This window comes from Schistocerca nitens, chromosome 8, assembly GCF_023898315.1.
Source record: "Schistocerca nitens isolate TAMUIC-IGC-003100 chromosome 8, iqSchNite1.1, whole genome shotgun sequence".
Taxonomy (NCBI): domain Eukaryota; kingdom Metazoa; phylum Arthropoda; class Insecta; order Orthoptera; family Acrididae; genus Schistocerca; species Schistocerca nitens.
The window spans coordinates 596,881,257-596,901,081 of NC_064621.1; the positions used below are offsets into that span (position 1 = coordinate 596,881,257).

Here is a 19,825-nt window from a genome sequence, read left to right on the forward strand (position 1 = left end):
GTGGTACTATAAGATGCTGTAGAGGATGGAAACTGTAGGAGAAGATAGACAATGAAAAACATCCAACAAATAATTGAGGACATGGGGGCTAGCAAAGGAGAGGAATTTATTGTGGGCTGCCTGAAACCAGCCAGAAGATGACTTTTTTAAAAAAAAAGGGAGGGAAGAAAAACATTCAAATACTGGTTGGTAGATGAATGGGTATTACAGGGATTAAACAGTGTCATACAGCTGATAATCACATAAATTCTGTATCATTTACAAATGTGAGACACTTGTTCTTTGCTGGTTGAAGACTGCACAATAGCTGGGTTAATGAGTAGTTTCTACATTCATAATTAAAAACTGTTAGTTAACCCACATTTCCAAAATATAACAGACTACACAGCTCACTGACAGTAACTGCTTCCTGTAAGCAGTAACATATTACCTCAAAGTTAAATAACTATGATAGTCTCTGATGGTCTTCATTTTTAGACAGTGTTAAATGATTTGTACAGTAAATATGTAACCTAATATTTTGAAGCTTATATACTAGTTCATTTACAACAACATACAACATTCTTCCAGCAGGCTTTCTGCTCACACTTATTAAAATGAATTGTCATTTGATATTTGTCATACGGTGCTACATTGTTGTCAGCTGCACCTCAGTTAATATACTGCTTGAGAATTGCTAAGCAACAACTGACACTTACTAAGACTAAGGAACAACTGACATCTGATAGCAAAATGAAATGTAGAGAATGGGTCATGTTAACTGCCGCGAAGCCTGTGCATGAACACACTGCATGCATTCAACAGTTCATGATATTTGTGCGCTTACGATCATGGACGACCAGTTGGATGACTTGAAGCTGGGCAAAGAATCACTACTGTGGCCAAAGTAACGGCTGTGTCCAAAAGTGTCATTTCGTTATTAAAAATGGGCCGCTGAAGGTGGAAATGCGATGTGAAAACATGTCAGTGGTCACAGATGGATCACGACATTTTAAGAGGATCAATACATAGCCATAGTGGTTAAAAGAGACAGACATCTCACTCCTAGGCAGACTGCTGCAGATCTTGCAACAGCTACTGGTTCACATGTCTCTCCTAGAACCATTTCACAGCAATTAAATCAGGCTGCTTTGTATGCTCAAAAGCCTGTTAAATGCATATCACTTCAACCATGCCATTGCTGGGAAGGAGTTCGTTTGTGTAGAGAACATGTTGATTGGGGTCAGCAACAGTGTTCCAGGTGATGTTCTCTCTGATGAATACTGCACCACAGTGATGAGTGATTCTGGCCAGTTAGTGGCGTGTGTGTGTGTGTGTGTGTGTGTGTGTGTGTGTGTGTGTGTGTGTGTGTGTGAGAGAGAGAGAGAGAGAGAGAGAGAGAGAGAGAGAGAGAGAGAGCAGGGGGTGGCGGAGGAGGACATTACACACCGCAGAATGTTCATGAATGTCATCAGCATGGCCTATGCATTACACGGTGTGGGCAGGCATTATGCACAACGGTCAAACACGGCTGCATATTTTTGTGTGAGGTACTGTTACAGCACAGTGCTATTGCAGGGAGATTATTCTGGATCATGTCCATTTGTTTAGGGGTGCAGTAGGTCCCGACTTTCTGTTTATGGATGACAATGACCGCCCCCATAGTAACGCTGAGGTGTCGGACACACTAGAAAGTGAAGATACTTAACTTATGGAATGGCCTATTTACTCTCTGGACCTGAACCCTATAGAGCATGCCTGGGATGTTCCTGGCAGATGTCTTTCTCAATGAACCCTCCCATAGCCATGCAAGAAATGAACACCAGCTTGAAACAGCAGTGGGACAATATCCCGCAGAGACTCCTCAAAAATTTGGCAGCCAGTATGAACAACAGGTGCAAAATGTGGGGACTAATGACCTCAGAAGTTGAGTCCCACAGTGCTCAGAGCCATTTGAACCATTTTGCAAAATGTGCATTAGGGCCAAAGAGTGGCATATTCCTTACTGAGGGTCAGATATCAACCTTTATGTTGGGAATCTGAACAGTGCAAACATGAAAGTTTTTTACGTCTGTTATCTTGCTTTTCCATGTGGTGAAATCTGTACCATTTTTCATTATAATTATACCACACCACCTCTATTATATATGTCATCCTACATTGCTTGTGATTATTCCTGTCAAATCATGTCTCTATTCCTTAGCAACTGTCAGAGTATGCAGAGCACATTTCTTCCTCCATTGAGGTTGGTGACAAGTTGTCTGGAGTCCTGGCAAAGCTTGATAATGGGTTGTGTGTAAACAGCATATTAATTGCAGACTGTAAGCGAATTACATTTTATAACGATAAGAATATAATAGAAGGAAACATTCCATGTGGGAAAAATATATTTAAAAATACAGATGCTGTAACTTACCAAACGAAAGCATTGGTATGTTGATAGGAGACAATAAAAAACACACAAACACACACACAAAGTTCAAGCTTTCGCAAACCACGGTTGCTTCATCAGGGAATAGGGAAGGAGAGGGAAAGACGAAAGGATGTGGGCTTTAAGGGAGAGGGTAAGGAGTCATTCCAATCCTGGGAGCGGAAAGACTTACCTTAGGGGGAAAAAGGGACAGGTATGCACTCGCATGCGCACACACATCCACCCACACCCACCCACCCACCCACACACACACACACACACACACACACACACGTCGTTTTTGGAAACCCAGAATCTACTCTGTAGGAATCAACATGGATTCCGGAAACAGCGATCGTGTGAGACCCAACTCGCTTTATTTGTTCATGAGACCCACAAAATATTAGATACAGGCTCCCAGGTAGATGCTATTTTCCTTGACTTCCGGAAGGCGTTCGATACAGTTCCGCACTGTCGCCTGATAAACAAAGTAAGGGCCTACGGAATATCAGACCAGCTGTGTGGCTGGATTGAAGAGTTTTTAGCAAACAGAACACAGCATGTTGTTATCAATGGAGAAACGTCTACAGACGTTAAAGTAACCTCTGGCGTGCCACAGGGGAGTGTTATGGGACCATTGCTTTTCACAATATATATAAATGACCTAGTAGATAGTGTTGGAAGTTCCATGCGGCGATTCGCGGATGATGCTGTAGTATACAGAGAAGATGCAGCATTAGAAAATTGTAGCGAAATGCAGGCAGATCTGCAGCGGATAGGCACTTGGTCCAGGGAGTGGCAACTGACCCTTAACATAGACAAATGTAATGTATTACGAATACATAGAAAGAAGGACCCTTTATTGTATGATTATATGATAGCGGAACAAACACTGGTAGCAGTTACTTCTGTAAAATATCTGGGAGTATGCGTGCAGAACGATTTGAAGTGGAATGATCATATAAAATTAATTGTTGGTAAGGCAGGTACCAGGTTGAGATTCATTGGGAGAGTCCTTAGAAAATGTAGTCCATCAACAAAGGAGGTGGCTTACAAAACACTCGTTCGGACCTATACTTGAGTATTGCTCATCAGTGTGGGATCTGTACCAGATCGGGTTGACGGAGGAGATAGAGAAGATCCAAAGAAGAGCAGCGCATTTCGCCACAGGGTTATTTGGTAACCGTGATAGCGTTACGGAGATGTTTAGCAAACTCAAGTGGCAGACTCTGCAAGAGAGGTGCTCTGCATCGCGGTGTAGCTTGCTGTCCAGGTTTCGAGAGGATGCGTTTCTGGATGAGGTATCGAATATATTGCTTCCCCCTACTTATACCTCCCGAGGAGATCACGAATGTAAAATTAGAGAGATTCGAGCGCACACGGAGGCTTTCAGACAGTCGTTCTTCCCGCGAACCATACGCGACTGGAACAGAAAAGGGAGGTAATGACAGTGGCACGTAAAGTGCCCTCCGCCACACACCGTTGGGTGGCTTGCGGAGTATAAATGTAGATGTAGATACACACATATATGGTGTGTGTGTGTGTGTGTGTGTGTGTGTGTGTGTGTGTGTGTGTGTGTGTGTGCGCATATACCTGTCCCTTTTTCCCCCTAAGGTAAGTCTTTCCGCTCCCGGGATTGGAATGACTCCTTACCCTCTCTCTTAAAGCCCACATCCTTTCGTCTTTCCCTCTCCTTCCCTCTTTCCTGATGAAGCAACTGTGGGTTGCGAAAGCTTAAAATTTGTGTGTGTGTTTTTTATTGTCTCCTATCAGCATACCAACGCTTTCGTTTGGTAAGTTACAGCATCTTTATTTTTAGATATATTACATTTTATAACGGCGCACTGGCAACAGCGGACAGTTCATGTATAACAATGAGAGCAATGCAGGAACTAAGGTTCAGGGTATAAAGTATCAATCAGAAAGTAATTTCAATGAGACTACAGCACACAATTTTGCACTCTGCAAATATCTTGAACTCAAAGTTTGGGTCAGTTCTAGTGTAAGATTCCACCCATCAGCTTTCAGCAACGACTTCATATGTAAGGCAAAAGACGCGACATAGAGGCGATGTTTGAAAGCAACTGATCATATCCTTAAACAAATGAATGTAACATACAATAAAACATAGACCATTGTTATATATGGTCTACGCAATACAATTAAAATCACAGCTCATGTGATTAGTTACTTAGCCACAAATTATATCGAAAAGATTTGGCGGTAATGAAAATAAATAAGAATAGAAAAAGAGAAATATACACATCTGAAGTAAATATCATTGCAATTTATGCAAGTGAGAAAATTACAGACAATTTTTAAATACATCAGTGTATAGCACACGGTGAAGATGTAATATTATGAAATAGCGTTTTAATGATGACTATTAAATCTAACAGGGCTATCGCGGTAAAGTGATGGGTTTTGGCGAGCAGAAACTAAAATGGTAAAATTAAATAAATAGTTAGAAAAGCCTGTACACAAATAATGAAAATTCACAAAAAATAACAAAGACTGCAATCGGTAACTACAATTAACTTATATAGGTCAGTCCTAAATACCAATTTCAACCATGGTTCATTATTTAGATCATTTTTTCAGCAGGTGTTTGGACTAATAATAGGATTTCTGCATTTATAATTGCTCTTTGAACTCTGTGACAAAGAAACAAATACTGGAATCGGTAACTAGAATCAAGCTATATCAGTTAGTTCTAGTTATCAATTCCAACCATTCCACAGTTCATTACTTAGACCATTTTTGGAACAAGTGTGTGCACTACAGTGTTACAGGATTTCTACGTTTAGTATTATTCTCTTCACTACCAAGAAAAAGAAAAAATATCTTGGGAGTCGGTTCCTACAATACTTGTTACTTTTTCGCAGGAGTTCACAGATCAATAAGAACTCTAGCAATCCTACACACGTACTGCAGACATGTCCAAAATTATGAACCATTGAACGGCTGGAATTGGTAACTAGAATTGACAACATGTACAGGTCAATTCTAGTTACTGATTCCAACGATAGCATGGTTCATTATTTAGATCATTTTTGCAGTGTGTGCACTGAAATGTAATAGGATTTCTGCATTTGCAGTTGCTTCCTGAATTGCTGTGAAAAAGTAATTAATATTGCAATTGGTAAATAGAATTAACGTATATGTAGGTCAAGTCTAATTACCAACTCCAATATTAGTTACTTTCTAGTGAATTCTCGTTATTTGTGTACTGGCTTTTTTTAAGGATTTCTGTGTTGGTTTTTCCATGTTTCATTCTACTGTTTTATATCGGTTACAATTTGTTTCTTTTTCCCCACTGTTATTTTAAATTTTAGTTTCTCCCTGCCCAAACCCCTCACTTTCCCGCGATAGCCTCCATAGATTCAATTATTATTATTTCTTTCCTTTCTCAGACGTTATGTCTGGTTAAAAATGGAAAGTGACACGGACCTTGATCAAGCGTGACTTCCTTTTAACTGTACGGTATATGTTACACTGCATTTAGGAACTTTTGGGTAATTGAACATGTATCAATAATTACAGATTTCTGTAGTTGTATATATACGTTTGGATGTAGCTGTATTGAGTTGATGTACTGGTGGATATTGTGTAGTATGACTCCAATTATTATTATTATTATTACTATTATTATTATTAACCTTATTTTATAATATTACTACTTCACCATACACTATATTGTTATGGAATGTAAAGGTTCTCCGAGGTACCCTTACTCACATAAATTAAAACAGTAATTTATTTCACACATATATACTTCTATTTTGCTATGTTCTTATTTATTTCTGTTATCTCCAATTCATTTCGACATAATTTGTGGCTAAGTTAATAATCACATGAATTGTGATTGTTAATTTCATTGTATGCTACATTCCTTTGTTTACAAATATCATCTGCAGCATCCGTGCCTCTAGTATGACGTCATTCCTCAAAGCTGACGAGTGGAATCGGGCACTAGAGTTTATCCCAAAGTTTTATGTGAGAATGTCCATTTTGTTTTTCTTGGAAAATGCAGTTTTTGCCTTTCAAATTGCATTTACATGGAAAGGTTTTTTTATGAACAGTTAATGATGATAATGTTCACACCAAGGTTTTACAGCAACTAAGCACTCTAATTGCAAGAATATAAAAGTATATCTATTTTCCCAAATCATCATGAATAAATCAAGAAGAGATGCAGTAAGAAATGTCCTGGCAGAAGATAAAGATGTAGGAGTACAGGAGAGAACACACTGGATAGTAGAAGTAATGAACTATTGATAAGTGCACAAAAAAGAATGTGCCTGTCAATGATTAACACTTCTACAATTCAACTCAGTGAGTTGTCTCTTTTAAAGTATTTAAATGCACACATATGTGTACTCCAGTTCATTAAAGTATTCACCTGAAAGCTAGTGAACTTTTCATTCTTTTTTGTGTGCCTGTTGATGGCTCAATGCTTGGACTACTCAGTGAGTTATGTCCTTGAGTCACAAATTATTTACGCAGATGAAGAAGACATGCATTTGTGGCCTCCATAGCAGCAGTGCTGCTAAACTCCAATAAAATCATCTTCCTACGGGAACTGATAGTAACACAGGTTGACAGATTATGTTACATACCAAAAACAAGTCTCAACCTAAAGGAATAATGTAGTTTCAAAACATATTTTCAGTGTATCTTTTATGCCAGATATGTTAGTGCAGCTGCATAAATTGACTTACCAAGATGCCACTGTAGAAAACCACTAATCGCAGTTTGTACCTTCTCTCTTGTCAATACTAGAGTTATCTGTCACTTATCACTTCTTTCACCTATGGCAAGGTTTAGCGATGTGAGGAAAGCTGAGTTGCAGCATGATACATGCTGAACTGTAGGTTGTCTTATACCTGGCTGCATGAGACAGTGCAAAAGTCAGAGGAGGGCAACAATGTACTACATCCAACAGGGCCATGACTAGTAAAGCACTGTGGTGTTCAAAACAATATTCTGGTTGATGACTGCTTTAGTTTTTTACTTCTCTTCAAATTGCATCAGTGCACCTTGATGTCCCAAAAGATTAACACGACTCTCTCATAAATTGTCATTGCCTTGAATTTTTTCTTCAAATTTGGGTGCTTCCACTATTAACTGTCCCTACTTTCCAGTCCTTCATGACAGTGTCATCAACAATGATGTATGTTATGGCATGGAGTCACTAGCTGATCTGCTGTTTCACTGTCTCATTCACAGGCACACTTGTCTTCTACTCTGATTCCACCATTCAGTGCTAACAAAATCTCTTGCACAAAATCTCTAATACTTCCTTAATTTTTCAAATTCTTCATACACTATCTGTTTACTTAAATAATTGTCTCCATGCTGCACTTTCATTCTGATGTAAATTTTGGATGATATATGTTCTGGATCCCAAAAACAAACAGCATTTTTATATGGTGCACATTATTTGATCATGAGATTTTTCTGGCAAACTGTTAATGGACTATTGTTTTTTATACACTATTTCATTTCTACAGAATATATAATAAAGTTTATGCTATTTAATGCCTTAAAAATTCATGTGTTGATCATGGACGCTTCTCTTATTTAGTATAATTATCTCTTTCTCCTATAAGAGCTCGAGTCTAATTTATGTGGACAATATACATAAACTATCAAGAACAGTTCTCTGCAGCAGACATATATAATTTAACTGTTGGATCAGTATTATCAGTAAACAAAGGACATTTACCTTGCAGTGTTAAATGCTGATTGTGTAGCATATGTGCCATCGGGTGTCACAAGCTTCTGAACAGGCACTTGAGTCTGCATTGTTTCATCATCCACCTTCTCACCAGCTGCCCTGCGCAATTCATCCTCCACAATCGGGATCTAGGAGATGAATGAGGTAAATGATTAACTCTCAACAATCAACATACTAATTCTGCAGTAAAGAGTTCTTCACGTTATGGGGCAACTTGGATCTTTGGAGGAGAACAGTAATTCCAATACCTAAATAACCTAAAGAATTATTAGTCTTGGTCACATATTGATTTACCTGAAAAGATAACATAAGCCTGTCCTTATACGGTGAGACTTGTGCTGGCAACAACGACATCCTCGCGTCTACCAACATCAACACTAGCTGGAGGTTCTCAGCATAGTGTAAACCAGTGGTGGTTGTAGCATTCGAGTACAAGAGCACGTGAACACACTAACTTTTCACACCTTGAGGATTTATTGGTTATTTTTCTTTGGATGCTGTTAAATGTAATGTAGATGCAGTATCTGAAATACACGGCACTAAATCTACTGCACTGTGCTACACTGCTCCTCTACACTCGGTGAAACTTGGCATCATGGTCACAAGCACACCTTCACTTGTGCACATTTTACAGATGTTCTACACACACACAACCGACGTGACGTAATTGCCTTACGGGCCAAAAACAAACACATTTGATAAACAATGTGCACGATTCACGGCGTGCACTGCTAGCCCTTACCACTCAACTACGAGGGGGGATAAAATATAAACGGGATTTTTGTTCCTGAACATCCCTGTGTTTCTGCTATGCTTCGCTCACAATGCAAAACAAGTGCACCCCTCCATTGCGCAATGCATAATTATCAAATTTCTTGCTCGTGAAGGAGTTACTGCGGCAGAAATTTGCCCAAGATTGAATAGTTTGGTGACAAAACATTATCAAGGATGTGTGTTTTTTCCCAGCATAAAAAGTTCAAGGAAGGAAAAGAACGTGTGTAAAATCAGCAACACGATCGCCATCCTTGTACCAGCATTACAGACAAAAACATTTGTGCAGTTAAAAGTTGGAGTCAGTTATGAGAGCTGTCAAGCAATCATCAAAAATGAACTACAGTTCCGTAAAGTGTTTTCCAGATGGATCCCTAAACTTTTGACCGAAAATCTGAAACTGATACATTTGGAGGTCTGTCAGAGGCTTACAGCAAGGTTTGCGGAAGAAGGTGATGCATTTTTTGAGTCAGATCGTCACCTGCGACGAAACATGGGTTCACCACTACCTTCCAGAATCCAAACAAGCCAATAAGGAGTGGCAGAGGAGAAACAGGAGGCAGCACCAGTGAAAGCCAAGACTTGACTATCGGCTGGCAAGGTTCTTTCAAGCATTTTTTTCGATCAGCGAGGCATTTTGCTAATTGATTTTTTGCATGAGTGATGCACAATCAAAGCTGCTTACTACTGCAAACTGTTGAACAAGGCGAGAGTTGTATATCGCCGCAAAAGACGAGACCGATCGATTCAACAGGTCAACCTCATCCATGGCAATGTGTGACCCCATACTGCAGCTCTGTCTGTCTTCAAGCTACAAGAAATGCACTGGAGTACACTCTCATTACAGCCCGGGCTTATTGCCCTGCGATTTCCATTTATTTGGACTGCTTACAGAAGCTCTAGGAGGGCGACGATTTGAAGATGACAAGAGTGTGGAAGACTTTGTGTGCAACTGACTGGTGACACGGCCCAGTTCTTTTTATGATGAGGGTGTCAAAAAGCTGCCCACATGCTGGAACAAATGCATTTCCAAAGCAGAAGAATATGCGGAAAAATAAATAATAATTGCCTTAAGTTTTTCAATAAATGAATTTAAATGCACAATAAAATCCCGTTTATATTTGATCCGCCCTCGTACAAGTTTACGTCAATGCCATCAGGAGGTAGCACACTGCAGCAGACTTACCTACGTTCGCTTGGCATAAATCCTGCTAGATGGTGGCACAGTCCACAGATATGCCAATTCACTCACTATATAGTACAATTACATTGGACATCAATATAAGTTATACTTATACTGATACTGATAGAAAAATCTATTTTGTGGGATTTTGAATGAAATGTAGTATAATACTAAGTTTTGGATTTTCTCATACAGTAATACATTTGAGGCACCGAAAACCATAAAGAACATCATTGTCGAGTGGGAGACTGTAGCATTTATTCATGCTTCTGACGTCTGTTGAACTTATGGTGGGTCAGGCTTCTCTCTAATGTAGGCCCACATAGCACATATATACGAACATTCACAAAAAGCTTCTTATTGGTTTCTTTGATGTTCATTTAAATATTGGGGCGAAGATGATTTGTATTTCGCCCTTATGGCTCTCAGTGCCTAATTTGCGTTCAAGTAAGTGACCTTGATGGTAGATAGTACTACTTGAATTTAATAATTTGGAATTTGTTGTCTACTGTGCGGGAATCAGCTGTCCTGTATAGTGTGAACATGAGGTCTGTTGAACGTGCATTAATTGCTAACAGAAAAGAAAAATAACCAGGAAAAGTTAGCCGCAAAGGAACTAGCGCCTCCCAGACCAGATCCGTTGCCTGAGAAAGTGATGAAATAAAATAAGCGAGACTACAAATGAAGATTTAACAATTAAGTGAATAATAATTTTAAGTAGTTGTGTGTGTGCAATGTACAAAATTGCCCGATTTTCAGCCCAAAAGTTAATCTGTTAACTAATACATGAATCAGGAATCTTATACATTTGTCTGAAAAAATAAAAAAAGCATGAAAACTCTCACTTACACAAAAATTCGAAATGGAGAGTTGCAAAAGCTTAAAACCAACAGACTGTTTGCGCAACTGCTTGTTCTATTTCTTTTGTGCTCACTGCATACTGATGGACTGCTCATCATGGACTGAGAAATACTGCTGATGTCATCTTGGTTAGACACCTCCTCATCTTACCTAAGATTATACTTTCAGACACATTTTATATTTGTGCTACTGCTTTTAATGTGTCAGTTTGGTTTTATATGTATGAGAGATATCAGGAAAATAAGATTACAACATTTTTTCCACAAACACAAATGCATAATTTCAATGAAACATACAGCAACAATTGCATAGGTATTACATCATTTTCCACATAGCCCCCATTTACATCAACACGTTCTGTCAACTGTGGGATGAGTTTTTTAATACCTGCACCTCAGGTGTCTCCTGCTAACTTATTAAACCACTTCTCCACTTCAATTTTCATCTCCTCATCATTGCAAAACTCTTTTTTGATCACACATTCCTTCAATTTAGGAAAACAAAATGATGCAAGACAGAGACTGTGAGAGGGGTGGTCCAAAATATTGCAATGAAGTGTGGTCAACAACTTTTGCGTTACGAGAGCGGAGTGCAGCCTAGTTTTGTCACCAAGGAGGCAGACTCCCTTTGTCAGCATTGCAGGGCATTCATTCTGGATTGCACTGGGGAGCTTCTTGAGGGCCTCATAGTATTGCACAGAATTGATTGTTTCACCTCTCGGCAAAAATTCAACAAGCAGAATGTGTTTTCTGGTGCAGAAAGTGGCTGCCATGACTCTTTAAGCTTTCTGCTGAGTTTTAACTTTTTTGTTGCAGGGGAATGGGCATGTCACCACTGCACTGACTTACTTGTTCTCTGGAGTATGGTGGTAAACCACAGTTTCATCCCATCACTATGGAGTACAGAAAAGTCTCTCTGTCACTCGCAAAATGATCATGAAACTCTAGCATGGTCTTGCCTATGCTGATTTTGCATTCTGCATCTCCAAAAACCAATCGTGCACACAACTTGCGATATCCTAATTGATCACTCAAGATTTCATGAACAATGGTCCACAGTTCATCCAGGTCATCAATGGTCACACAGCAATCAGAATGAATATGCTCTTAAAGTTTTTGCACCAGTTCATCGGTCGCAATGGACAGGCATCCAGGTCTCTCTTCATTGTGAATTTCCATTCCTCCGAAAGTGAAATTCTGTACCCATGTTGTAAGGTGTTGCCATGACATAACCTTCTCCCCATACACTAGCATGACTGTGATGAATTGTGGCAGCACTCATGCCCTTGGCATTTGGGGAGTGTATCACAGCATGTACTTCACACATGATGGGAGATGGAATGACAGCATTCATCTGTAACAGCCAGCTCAATGAGAGTTGGGACGCTACTGATGAATGTTACCACTCATTCACTTCAGTGCTTACTGCCATAAACAACAGTGGTACCAAGTGAAAAACTCAGTTTGTTGGTAGAGCCACAGGCCTCATAACCTTAGTCTCTGGGTATCACTACAAATTAAATTATACTCATCTGATATACTAAGAAATTTACAACTGTATGATAGTTTCTTATACTTAAACAATAGAAAGTCCAGGATGGAATAACAATATGGAAACATAGATTGCTACTCATTACACTGATGATGCGTTCAGTCGCTGACAGGCATAATGAACCTATCTTTCCCATTTTTTTCTGATATTTAATCTAGTTTTAAAAATTGTTATATGTAACTGCCAAACGTATAAACCTTACATTTTGTTCCACTTTCTGAAATTTAGTTGTGTTTAATAAAATATTTGACTTAAAAATCTGTTTGCCTTTCTTCCACTAATGACAACCATCGTAATTTTTTTTTCCTTAGTTGAGAATTACTCACCTTCTACACAACTACATGTTCAGTTTACGACTACGTATCTGGTGCATCACTTCTCTTTTTAAGGTGGTTAACTTATTGATTTTCCTTATATGCTCTGTTGATGTTTCATAAGTTCTGAAATGCCTAAGTTTATATTTTCCTCTTATAGATCTGACGATGGCTATGCAGCTGAGGCCAGTTATCAAATAAATAAAATGTAACCAACATAAAGAATTCTTCAGTTTTATAAGTAGGAGTTCCTGTGAAAGAGGTTGACTTTTCAGTTCAAAAGCCTCCACACCCCTTTTCACCATCTTACATAACCCAATGTTAACATAATCACAGTGGAAGGGAATATAGCATATTTCTGTTTTCCCGCATCTAGTGTCAGTACTCATCATGGAAATACAATAGGATTCTGGTTTAATGATACAGATTTTAATGGTAAAACACATTGAGAATCTAAGACATTACTTAAAAAGTTTGTGAAAAATTCTAGTTACGGAATCAAATTAAAATTCAGACTGAACTGTAGTCACACATCACTTAGAAAAAAAGTATCATACTCTTCATGTCACACAGTGCGTTTTTAGTTTCCCGTAATTAGGAAGGAGGAACCATTATAACTATAATTGCAAATACTTCGAACATTATCTTACCTCTCCGAGAGTTTGTCGCACTTGGTTCATAACAGACTGAATGTCATCTGGTGTAGTTGCATATTCGCCAAGAATCCACAGTGCTGAACGATGAACTTTCACTGACTTAATTGTTGGGAAAGCATCTAAAAGCCTCTGCAAAACAAAGTGAATGTTTCTACAATATATTACAGAAATGAGGAAATAGTACTGAAGGTAAATGATTTTTCATTTTACCTCAATGATCAATGGCCGAAGTCCTTCAAACTTCTGTATAGCTTCCCTCACAAACACGAGAACATCAGAGGCAGCAAGTTCATTAGTGTCCGACAAGAATTCAATCAAAACTGGGATGACAGTAGCTGCTACATCTGGAAACTAAATGAGAAATATTTAAATGTATATTTCTCATTCACACTGGAGACATCAATATACTGCCCAGAGTTAAGTAGGTCACAAGCCTTTTGGCGTAACATTAGTCTACAAATATCTTGGATCTATAGTACCCAGGGACACGCATATATCAACAAACTTTCAATTTGAAGTGAGGGATATGAAGAAAGTGATCAAATACCCAGGTATATTGGTAAGACATGTTATTTTGACAGGAAAAATATGAGACTGAGTAAAGAGGTTACAAGGAATAGATGTTATCAAGAATAGAGGGGCAATTAAATAGAACAATAAAACCACAAGCCAATAATACTTAGAGAATTATGACGGTAATAATTTACTAATGCCACAGGAAATCAAGTTACGGTGAAGAAGCAAACAATAATACACTGACCTGGTAAGGCATCTGTACATTCCTGCAATTAAATTACACAAATGACATGAACTATTCATCCAAGATGGATTTTTCATCTAAAATTAGTAGTCATACTGAGCATTTAACATTTCCATCTGTGAAATGTATTATTTTGTAATAATTACAGTTTTTAAGTGGCTGGGCAAATGGAACAATATAATGTCCTTTCCACTTGAAGACACAGATTGCACCTAAGAGAATCCACAGAGACCATGTTCTTCCATGGTACCAACACAGTCGCTACGACAGCCAATGGCGCACATAATATAAATAGGAAAAGCAAACTGCTCCTTGGTTTCTTGTATTCCCAGTACTAATTAGCACTGGTCAATTTGTATTGACATTGTCAAAACACCTACAACAGCTGAAGTGAGACTGACATTTCTTGTATGAAAATAAAGTTGTGGACTCTGGCTTGAGGACAAAGGATGACAAGTTCATCAGACATGCAGCACATGCTCTGACTGGGGATGAAAACTGGCTCTGTCCTTTTCAAAGGAACCACCCTTGAATTGAAGGAAATCATGGAAAATCTAAATCTGAATGCCACAGTAAAATCTGAAGTACCATCTTGCAGAATGGGATTTCAATGCCTCCAACATAGCTCTGACTGTTTCACGCTGTACTACGAAATCATTAAATTTAAAGTCATGAATATTTTTGAAATCCTACACAGTGGAGAAAAACAAACTGATAATGTTAGAGCAGCAGGGGATGGGGAATCAATCAAAACTTTCCAGATAACCGTAAGTGTGAAATGCACCATAGTATGGCTATGAACATAAAACGATAGCCAATCAGCGACGGGTGTACAGAAGGTTGGAGCACTTCTGGCAGCCCGGTTTCGTCTGACTACGCTCCTGCTGTGTTACTGTGGCTGGCATTACCCGCTGCACTTACTATGTGCTGTTGGAGGCAGGAACTTCAAGCATTTGCTGTAAATAATGTTAATCAAAACTGAGTGTTTAAAATTTTATTTGTTTTCTTTTTCAATAATCTCTTAGTTCACACTTAATAATCTACTGTAATTTTTAGAAAAAAAAGTTCATGCAAGCTCTTTATACATTAGCTAATAATGTTAATTTCAGTGCAAATCTTCAAAAGGAAACATTTTCTATTCTGCAGCAGTGGGGGAGCGGGGAGGGGGGGATACCAAAAATATTTCTTTAGAATCACATAACATTAACCACTCTTCATATCAGTTCAGTTCACAAACTAATTAAACCTCCTTGTCTTCCTTTTCTCAGTTTGTTTCTGCTTTTGAAGAATTCCACTGAAATTAACATTTTAACACTTTCAGTTGTTCCCACTCATCAACCAATCTTTTATGAGTAGACACTAGTGTTGCATACCTTGATGCAGCAGGAATGAAGTGTGCGAACGAGAAGCTGTCTGTATTTTCCCGTGTCCTCATGCTCCACCACATTATGAGTTTTAGCTACTTCTTTTTTCAACACAAGCACCATTTCCTCAATGTTGCGAGACGAAACAAGGTCCATTGCTGCAAATGTGAAAATCAGTCAAGGACATACACATGCAATTAAATTAAATGCATAGCGACAACTTATAATGGTGAGTTGCTTGATAAACATATCTACATTCTGATAATTACGGTATTATCAGAATTCTCAAGAAGTTTTAGTAAAGCATGCATTTTCTCAACCTGTAACGTTTCCCCTTTTCTCTTAACTAAAGGTCTAGAGAAACTGCAATATAAGTCCCACATGCACACGAAATATATTCATTAACTATGCATTATCAATGATTATGAATATAAGAGTTTCACAGCATATAATTTTTCAACAATGAATGCAAAACGTCAACAATGAATGCAAAACGTCAATCTTCAAGTTTAAAGTTTGCATTCTAAAACACGAAACAAATATCATATGTGGTGACTTTAACAGAAATAAGCAAACCAGAACCAACATATCGCAAAAGATATTTTTGAATCTGTAAGATCTTTAAAATTGTATTGAATGAACTACTGCCCAGCTCATAGTAACGCTTCTCTAGAAAACATTATTATTTTTAACTTTTCAAGAGATGTGTAAAAACTAAGTAATGTGGGAGGTGTATGTCTTGCTGACCATGATCTACTAGTTCTTTCAATCTGTTGTGAATGACTTTCTCATTCAGAGATAGACATGCAAATTAGTACTGAGAAACGTACTGTATACGTTAAAGGTTAGAGAAAGGACAATATTAACATGTGGTAGATAAGGTGGCCCCTGGGTCAAAACTGGAGACATTTTTATTGCACTAAACTCTAGCTAATGCATCAGTCCGTTGTCCAGACTCTCAGTAATCCCATCCACATCCAGCCTGAAGTTGCTCAAGCAGAAATGATGCATACAATAATGAATTATTGTGTGAAATTGTGGCTTGTACAGTTCAGTCTCACATCATCTAAAAGGAATCATATTATTTTAAACCTCAAGTGGAAACTCCAAGTTAGAGATAAGTTGAACTGAAGTTCTTTATAGAAAGCCGTTGCTGCTGAGTATAGTGCTGGGCAAGAAACTATTTATGACAAAACACTAACCTAATGAAGAGATAATCAAAAGCATGCAGGAAAGTTATGACGGAAAGTGATGAAGAAAAGGATGTAGGAGGAGAGACAATGACGATATCTCACGCAGATGGTGCTGAAGCTGCAAATATCTTCTTGGAGTACATTATCCAACAACCAGTAACAGGCAGTACTGTTGTAACGCTTGTAAAGTAGTTGTGTGATACAGTATGCTGCTGCCACATATCATCTTTGAGTCAACTAAAAATTTGGGATATTACTCTATAGAAACACACTCAAGGACTAAGTTTTCTACAAATGTGTCTTTGGATTTCATAAAGAATAATCCGTATGTGTTAACATTAAATTTTAGACACACTAAATACTCTGCCACTTCCGCTAATGCGACACCCATATGTGCTAGGAATGGCCAGATTAGTAAGAGTCTATTGTATTTAAATTTCACAAAAAGACAGTATTTTTCGTCTATAGTCTTTCCTCCTCTAAAGTGACAATTCTACTGTGATCTTCAGTCCGAAGACTGCTCTCTGAATAACTAATGCAACCTACATCCTTCTGAATCTGCTTAATGCATTCATCTCTTAATCTCCCTCTATGATTTTTACCTTCCTCCCCCCCTCCCTTGAAAATTCCCTCCAATACTAAATTGGTGATCTCTTGATGTACCAGAATGTGTCCTATCAACCAATCCCTTCCTTTAGCCAAGCTGTAACACAAAATTCTCGTCTCTCCATTTCAATTCAGTACCCCCTCATTAGTTGTACAATCTACTCACCCAATCTTCAGTATTCTTCCGTAGCATCATTTCAAAAGCCTCTATTCTCTTCTTGACTAAATTGTTTATTGCCATGTCTCAGTTACGCACATGGCTACACTCCAGGCAAATACCTTCAGGACAGACATCCTAACACTTAAAGCTATATTTGATGTTAACAAATTTCTCTTCTCCAAAAAAAATTTTTCATCCCATTGACAGTCTACATATGATATCCTCTCTACTTCAGCCACAAGTATGAAATTCAAAATTACAAGAGTACTGCGTAAATTGTATTTTATTATTTATTGTAAACATTTATTAATTTATGTTCTTCTTTTTCAACACTTTAAAGAACACCTGCCCCAAATATCCAATTAAAAGAAGGAAGGAAGAAAGGAAAGTTAGTGTTTAAAATGCTGTCGACAATGAAGTCTTTAGAGATGGAGCGCAAGCTCTTATTAGGGGAGGATGGGCAAGAAAACTGGCAATGACCTTTCAAAGGAACGATTCTAGTATCTGTCTTTAGCAATTTTGGGAAATCGCAGAAAATTTAAATCTGGAAGGCTGGATGGAGATTTGAATCGTTGTCCTCCCAATATGAGCCCTGTGTGTTAACCACTACACCACCTTGTTCGGTCCAATTAAAAGAAGAAAGTGAAATGCCGTTCTTATGATATCCCTCACATTAGGGAGGAGATGCTCACCACATTTAAAATTTGTAAAAGCTTTTGTGAAGGTGGGGGTCAAGTGGAATAACATCATGTAGAGGGCCTACCTGAAGTGTAACAAACACTACAAAGACGGACTTACTCTGTCTATAAGAGTAGCTTGTGAACAGTATACTGAAAGTGCTCCGAACAACTGCAGAGCAGCATCAGATTTCATTAAGCAAGTGCAGGCATGCGTGTGCCCCCCCACCCCATCCACCCACCCCCACCACACAACCATACTGCATAAAGACACAACACTTAACCCATACGATTTCAGTGACTACTTTCTGAACTCAGTAACTGAACTGAGGTTCAAACTCAACACAACACACACACACTCATGCAGCTGTCTTGCTTGGTGCAGAGTTGCCTGGGAAGTATGGTTTCTACTAGAACATTATCATACCCAGAGATGCGATAAAAGTTGATACATCTGACTTTTATAACAAATACTGTCATTTAATAAGTGCTTAGAATTTTCCCTAAGTCACTGAAAATTTCTGAGTTCAAACAAGTATATAAAATTGAGACAGCACCTCCCACAAAACTACTGACTTGATTCTATTATCTCACTATTCTCTAAAATTTTGACTCCCGTTTGTACCATCAACTGTACAACTACCCTGGAAAGCAAGCTCTTCTCTCCAGCAGTCAGTATGGTTTCCAATAGAGGAAGAATACTATCATCACTATCCTTGAAACTGTTAATTAAACAGTGACTGCATTTGAAAACAAAAGCATGATGTCTCAAGTATTGTGTGATTAATGTGGTCTGTGACAGTGTCATTTTTGGTACAGCTTTACTACCATAGGCTAAGTAACTTCTCATTAACTGTAACTGATTCACATTCAAGTAACAGTGAACACTTTATATCAGTTAAAAATGAGGCACTCTGCTGTGAGGGCAGTAAAGACAAGGGTACAGCAGGGCTCAGTCCTGGCATAATTTTTTTTTCGTTTTTGCTGTCAATGATTTGCCCAGTTAGTTGTATAAAAACAATAATTCTCAAGGAAACTATAACATTATGAGATGGAAGAGCTGGCAAATACTTACCTTTAGGACAAATGTCCATACTGAATGACAGACACACACAAAAGCACACACACTATCGTAGCTTTCGGAACTAGTAGTTCTTCCCTCAGGGATGAGAGGAGGATGGATCAGGGAAGGTTAAAAACCAAGGGCAAGTCACTCAGACCTCAGAATGATGAATGGCCCATCATTTGGGAGGAAGAGAGGTAACAAAGATAAAAGGAGGGGCAGGGGGCTACTCTCTCTGATAGGCCCCACCACACTTTCATCTTTGTCTACCCTTGTCCTCACAACAGGTGCATCCCTCTCTCCTATCCGAGAAAAGACCCAATAGTTACAAAGGCTAGAATAGTGTGTATACTTTTCTTTGTGTCTACTGGCAGCACTGACATTTCTCCTAAAGTTAAGTACCGAGCTGCAACTACGTCGCAGAACTTTACTTTATGTAAGACCTCAATAATTTATTTGCTATGCAGATGATACAACACTGGTTAATTCACAAATTATTCTACCCCACAGTATCATCTTCGAGGGTAAAGGAGTGAA

The 19,825-nt window shown here is 38.5% G+C and overlaps 1 protein-coding gene across 1 annotated transcript in view; it reads right to left on the minus strand.

The window, feature by feature from the left end:
* LOC126198728 (coatomer subunit beta) overlaps positions 1–19,825 on the minus strand; it is a 119,596-nt gene that overhangs the window by 40,225 nt on the left and 59,546 nt on the right. Inside the window, exons 8-11 of the mRNA XM_049935249.1 lie at positions 15,599–15,747; positions 13,676–13,816; positions 13,460–13,594; positions 8,118–8,257 (exon numbers count right to left, since the gene is read on the minus strand). Of these exons, the coding sequence (XP_049791206.1) occupies positions 8,118–8,257; positions 13,460–13,594; positions 13,676–13,816; positions 15,599–15,747 (565 nt within the window). The remainder of the gene's footprint in view (positions 1–8,117; positions 8,258–13,459; positions 13,595–13,675; positions 13,817–15,598; positions 15,748–19,825) is intronic.